The following is a 7012-nucleotide window of genomic DNA, read 5'->3' as shown; positions in this document are numbered from 1 at the left end:
CCTACTTTTCCTGTTTTGAAAGTATTGTTTGTTACAGTGAAATATTTGAAGGGATTAGAAAGTAGTGATCATCAGTATTTCATCACAATTTTCACCGTTCTTACTTGCCAGATATTGAGTAGGCTACCATTTGTATTTATGTTGTCTGGTTATGTACTGGGTTTCTCCCCATCATATATACAGTAACACATAACTGAAATACTTATTTAATACATATTTTAATACCAGAATACCATAATTAATGAAGAGGCACACTAGGTAAGGTAGGCAATCCCATTAATTGAAGGATTTAAAAAAATGCACTGTTAAAAATGTTCATATTCAGTTACTGATCCCTAATATCTTGTTGCAGTTTTGCTGGGCTCAGTACAATTTCGTTTTGCAACAAGTCAACTTTCTCTGAATGTTGTGGGGAAGATGCTGCAACTTGTCTTGTTATAGAGCGAACACTTTTACTGCTACAAGGCATGTCTTTGTTAAATGAATGGGAGTCCATCTCTGCAGCAATCTCATCTGCTAACAGCATATCCTCTTCCAGCTTGTGAGCCTCTGGATCAGGATTTACTAAACCAGTTCGAGATGTTGGAGTTGTAGCATTAGCAGGTGCTCGTGGTCTGTTTACCTTTTCTCTTCGTGATGCACTTTTTACAGTTTTACTACTCTCACTGTCATTCTCATTTAAAATAGCACTCTTATCTTGACTATTGCTACTATCAAAACTACATATGTCAAAACTTGATCCATCCAGCTGTTGCAGCTCCAAGTCGAGAAGATTCCCTTCTGACTGCTTTGGTGGCCTCCTATGATGATGGGATCCCTCATCATCACTATTGTTTGCAACAAAATTTGGAATGTTTATAGCTGGAACCTGGTAGCTGTTGTATGCACTGGATGCTCGTTCTCTCTCATGTTGTAGGAACAGAGTTGTGGATGCTACAATATCTGTTGGAGGTAAATGTTCATACTTTTGATGTTGGTTATTAGTGGAAGATCCTGAGGGTTGATTTGCTGGAGAAGTTAAAATAGACACTGTCTTTTTATTGTTTTTCATAAGAAGTGAAGTTTGGTCTGCAAGTGCAATATCTTCTGTAGCATTCACTGTTCCTTTGTTGCCACTGTTGAAGAAACTGTGATGATGCTGATGATGAGGACCGGAATGTCGATTGACTGACTCCTTCTTATGGCGGTGACGGTGTTTATGTCGGCGGCGTAGGCATCGTGAAGGGCACACACAGAGAAAAATACGAATTAGACAGCAAAGTAGGCCACTACCAATGAGTGAAGGTCCAATTAATCGCAGTTCCAAAGTTTTGAAGCCTTTTTCACCTGTGCCTACAAAGGAGATGACCAAGCCTATGGCCACAGTGCCTAATCCTACGTACAGTAAAGCATTAGCTGCCTCACTCTGATGACCATACAGCCCAGGGATGTCTTCATCAGAGCTGCTGCCACCAAATGATGAGTCATGGATCTGCAACATCAGAAAATTAATATAAGTATGTGTACAATACGTATGAAAATAATAGAAAGAGAATTTAATTGGTTGAATTAGAGTCCATTAGAGAGTAAATTTTGATTAATACTTTCATGAGTATGACATTGTAGTGTATTTCATTTGAAAGACATGGGACTTGCATGAAGTTTAATATGTTTGCATGAGATATCTCTACTGATGATTCTTAGTGCCACCTAGTGTAAGGAAGTGTAGTTAACTTGATTGAGAATATTCATGTTTCAAGGTTTGATAACTGATTTCCCTTCAGTTGTTTTTGTGTTATTTTGGAGTTGTTACCTCTGAAACTTCATCAACCAATCAGATTACTGCCTTATGACATATGGTTCCACCAATCAAAACGGTACACAACCTCAATGTTCTAGAACAGTCAGCCAAACCCCTTTAATAGTCATGAGTTTTGAGCCTAAGATATAAATATTCATCAAGACTGTAAGAGAGCTACAGTAAATGGAGAAGGTCTCCTTTAGGAGCTGTTTCAGAGGCTGGGGGTTGGAATGAGGTAAAACAGAACTTTAACCTAACTATGTAAACTTTATCTACATGCAACAAAGCGAAGATTCCAGCATTCCTCTGATATAACGGTTAGGCTGATTTGTGTTGACTGAATATTTTTAATGTAGGGTTTTTTCGGTTAGGACTTTAGATGTAGGTTTTCTAGGTTGTCTGCGGACCTAATGTAACTACCCCTCATGGGGACTTTGTAAAATGGAAGAACACTTGAGTGTGTACCCCATTTCCCTTATTCACTTTGTTTTCTGGCGACTAAGTTTCTATTTTCTAAATTTTTCTTCCCTGTTTCAAATTTACCTTTTTTTTTTTTTTCTTGTCATCATGTAGTATGGCTTAACCTCTGTGTGTTTATCATTATTATTATCTAGAAGTGCTTGAAGTGGATTCAGCATTCTCTTATTATTTTGTTCTCAGCCTCTTCCATTAACTTTTGTTTTACTTTGCTTGGCCATGTAGTATGGGCTCCGGCCGCTCCTGACTCCTGATTTTTTTTTTTTTTTTTTTTTTTTTTTTTTTTTTTTTTTTTTTTTTTGATCCTCCTTTCGAAATGGCTACCCTATGGAATAAGGGTATCATGTGTGGAAGCTGTTTGAGCTTTTAAGATCAGAAACTGTATTCTGCTGAAAGTAACTTAGAGATGTTTAGACATTAGTTCATTTTGTAAATTCATTTTCTATGTAAATTAGAGGCCCTTTAGGCTGTTTAAACTGTAAACTGTAAATTGTTGTTCAGGGTTTGAGTCCCTTCTATAATGTAATACTGAAGTTGAGGTTTTGAATCCCCTCGTGGTAGCTTATTCCAGAAGTTTCTGCTTCTTTCCTTTAGGTAATAATATCATTCTCTATTCCCTCTGCTGAGGAACTTGTGTGTAAATTCTTCTGCCTGACTACGCCATACCAAAGACTTACTTGTCTATTAATAAGGCCTCTTGATCTGTTTTGGACTGCTAGTCCTGTGAAAAATGGGAGTCATTTCTCCCTGACTGTAAACCCTCTTAACCTGTCTATTGTTAAGTTTTCTCTTGTTTCTCTGTTGTTAATTTTTGGAGTTTCAAAGAAAATAAAGAAATTAAATTTAAGTAGATTTTCTTGCTTTGTCCAGCCAATAATAATAATAATAATAATAATAATAATAATAATAATAATAATAATAATCTCTGCAAACCACCTCAGCCTTTGTGGGTCAGGTTAACTTCCGAAAGTAACCAGGGGAACCTGACCCCTACAGAGCGCGTCCCCAGGTGGCGGATAGGGGGTCCCTACAGCTTGTAAGGCTGGTTAAAATACCCAATACAACCCACGGACCAACAGGTAGCCCAATTCCTGGGGGCTTTAAAATACTGGGACACCCTCTCTCCAGGGGTCATAAATATGGATGGCCCTTAGCCTGGGTTATGGGTGAAGTCCTCAATGGCATCTACCGCAGAGAAGATGACCTTCTGTACGGTGCAGATGGCGGAAGGGGCAAACCTTGCCTAGGGTTACTAGGTGAAAACTGGTCAACGGTCTCAATGGCGGATGAAGAGAAGAATCTACCAACGGCAGAGAGGGCAGATGAACTACCTCCAAGAACTGAATCTTGGTTGAAGAACATAAAATTCCCCAGGCATCTGTTCCCAGATTGGGCGGCCTTAGGTCAGCATCTGTACCCCAGGTTAGGGGCGGCTGGAAGAAACCTCCGGGGCTCACAACCTTGGTTGTAAACTGGTGACTCAAGTGGTCACCCCAAACTCATGTTTATCGTTCATGGGAAAGTGTAATGTGAAACAGATTACCTCAGGTGCACTGTTGTGCACAAGCAGACATTCGGATTCTGGGGAGTCTGCAACATTACACAGAGACGAGTCGGAGCGTCTTGGAACCTCAAACAAAATCAAATGCAAATACCTAAATTGCATAGCTACCTTCAATGCTAATTCTCTTCTTAAAACTGGACAGTTATAACACCTTACAGACACACTCAGAAATCATTGAATTATCATAACGGCACTTCAGGAGATCAGATATATAGATGAAAACTACTTCGACTCTGAAGGGTTCAGGATATACCAGGGAAACGTTGGTCAAAGAGTGATGAAAAACATGCCACACCTAGGAACTGGCTTCATAATAAACAAGAACGTCTTGGATTCCATGGTCCAGTTTGAGTCCCAATCTGAAAGACTATCAACTTTGGTTTTCAAGTCTACCAATAGAATATACACTATTGTGAATGCCCATGCCCCCATAAATGAGGATAACAGAAAGAACAAGGAGAAAGTGGAACTCGTTTGGGATCAGTTTGACGATGTCATCCAAAGGGTACCTAAAAAGTACATCATACTAATGGGAGACTTCATAGCCCAGTGATAGGGAAAAGTAGAGAAAGTATCGATATGTAGTTGGGAAATACCCAGCGCATAACAGAACCAATCAAAATGGTGTCACACTTATAGAGTTATGCCAAGCCCATGGTATGATATTGAAATATACAGCTTTTAAAAAGCTTCCTAGAAAACAAAAAATGTGGATCTCACCAAATCCTAACTTGGGTGAATTTCAACTGGACCATGTGGCTATTAGACGGAAGTTCAGTATGGAGATACAAAATGTCAAAGTCCTCAGGGGAGCTAATTTAGACTCGGACCATTACATGTCGAAGATAAAGATCAAAATCATCCCCAGAAGGAGAGACAAGGTCCTTAAACACACAAGTAAACGATATGACCCGGAGAAAATTTTAAATTCAAAAGAATATCATCTTGTGACAACAAAGGAAGGAAGCACAGCACAAATGGCAGTCGCAACAAACGGAAAGCAATAGACAAAATTTCTTGAATATCAGAAAGATAGTCAATAAAAAATTCAAAACAATTGAAAAGGCTTATGAAAACCAGATGCTTATTCAAATAGATGAGGACTTTACTAAAAACAAGACAAGAAGTTTCTACAAAATCTTTAAACAGAGAACAACGAAGTACAAGCCACCAACTCTACAGTTACGGGACAAGAATGGAAATATAGCACATAACAACAATGATAACTGTAGGATACTAACCGACTACTTTGAAAGTCTCCTCAACTGTGAAACGCCAGTAGAAAAAATGACATTTAACATCCCAACAAATACCAATCCCGACTCACAGCCGCCAACCTTCGAGGAACTAGAAGAGATCATTTCGAGCCTTAAAAACAACAAAGCATCAGGAGAAAATCAGATCACAGCCGAACTTTGGAAGAATGCCAACAAGGAAGCAATAGAATCCCTACAAAAGGTTTTTGAAGAAATCTGGGTCAAAGAAAGAATTCCAGAAGAATGGAAGATGGCCCTTATCCATCCAATCCACAAGAAGGGGGATAAAATGAACCCCAACAACTATAGAGGCATATCACTTTTGGATATTACATAGGCCCTATAAGATATTTTCAAAGACCTTACTTAATAGAACAGAACCACAGTCAGATCATCAATTGGGAGAATATCAGGCAGGATTCAGAAAGGGGAGATTCTGTCCGGAACAAATCTTGAACATTTAAAAGCTAGTGTACCAAAAATCTAGGGTAGAAACATATGTCATCACCTTTATTGACTTCCAAAAGGCGTATGACTCACAAGACTGGGAAAGTCTCCTTTCTGTACTCAAAGAATTCGGTCTAGACAACAAAACAACAAACCTCATTAAGGAAACTCTCACTAATACATTTTCCAAAGTCAAATTCATGGGAGAATTGTCAGCTGCTTTTGAGATCAAAAGTGGTGTCTGACAGGATGACGGACTGTCCCCATACTGTTCAATTGTGCCTTGGAGAAGGTAGTCAGAGAATGGGATCAGACAACCAGTGGTGGAATTCGATTGGGATCGGTAAACAAGGGTATCAGGATCAAATGTTTAGCTTTCACAGATGACATGGCCTTACTAGCTGAGACGTGGGAGGAAGGCAAGGAGCAGTCCTTCGAACTGCTGAAGCAAGCAGAGAAGATAGGTCTCAAAATTGCCTTTGGAAAGACCAAAATAATAACCAACATTAAGAATCCTCCAAAATATTTGAAAGTGGGGGAACAAAAAATAGAGATCATCACGGATTTCAAATACTTTGGTGAATGGATCCGTTGGAATGGTCTTGAGAAGAAAGCAATGGAATCTCGATGAACCAAAATAGAAACAGCCTTCCAGCTTACGAAAGACACCTGTAAAAAAAAATCCCTCTCCTGGAATTCCAAGATCAGACATTATAATACAGTAGTCAGGCCTGAAGCCCTTTATGCTGCAGAAACACTGTCTATAACTACATATGATCCAATGGAAAAGTTGGAGATAAGGGAGAGGAAAATACTGTGAAAAATTCTAGGCCCCAAATTCCATAATAACTAACTTTCACACATCAGCAATGAAACCCTGTATAGGAAAACAGAAAGGATTTCCAACACAATAAGGAAAAGGAGAATTGACTTCTATGGCCACATCCTAAGAATGGACCCGAAAAGGATAACTAAAAGAATCTTCAACTATTTCCGTAATAAGGAAACCAAGTTGAACTGGTTTAAGGAAACTGTGAAGGACCTAAGAGAGTTCCAAATTACAGAAGAGATGCTTGTAGATGGATCTGCGAAGAAAATAACTAAAGATAAAATAAAGAGGTTTCAGGACAGCGTGAAGCCCAAACGACTATACAGAATTTCTGAAGCAGAGAGGAAGGCAAGATCTGAAAGGATGAAAAAGTACTGAGGACAGGAAAGTACAACTCACTAACCATTGATAGATCTATCGTACCCCAAAGAGGGTGAAACAGACAATAAATAATAATAATAATAATAATAATAATAATAATAATAATAATAATAATAATAATAATAATAATAATAATAATAATAATAATAATTCTGCCTGCAGTCGCCACTGAGTAGATTGAGTAGCTCAGTGGTTGCTGTTGCCGGTCTCAGGCCCGGATAAAGGAGGATGGTTGGCTTAAAGCCATGAAATAACAGCCAGGAAACATCTTGAGGCAA

The 7012-nt window shown here is 38.8% G+C and overlaps 1 protein-coding gene across 1 annotated transcript in view; it reads right to left on the bottom strand.

Moving 5' to 3' along the window:
• Positions 1-312: 312 nt before the first annotated feature.
• The window catches only part of LOC136864471 (uncharacterized), a 290340-nt gene continuing 283640 nt past the window's right edge, over positions 313-7012 (bottom strand). Inside the window, exon 3 of the mRNA XM_067141493.2 lies at positions 313-1471. Within this exon, the coding sequence (XP_066997594.1) occupies positions 326-1471 (1146 nt within the window). The 3' untranslated portion in view covers positions 313-325. The remainder of the gene's footprint in view (positions 1472-7012) is intronic.

The sequence above is a fragment of the Anabrus simplex genome, chromosome 1, assembly GCF_040414725.1.
Source record: "Anabrus simplex isolate iqAnaSimp1 chromosome 1, ASM4041472v1, whole genome shotgun sequence".
Taxonomy (NCBI): Eukaryota; Metazoa; Arthropoda; class Insecta; order Orthoptera; family Tettigoniidae; genus Anabrus; species Anabrus simplex.
Note: the sequence above shows the minus strand (reverse complement) of the source record. Positions and strands in the feature narration are given on the sequence as shown.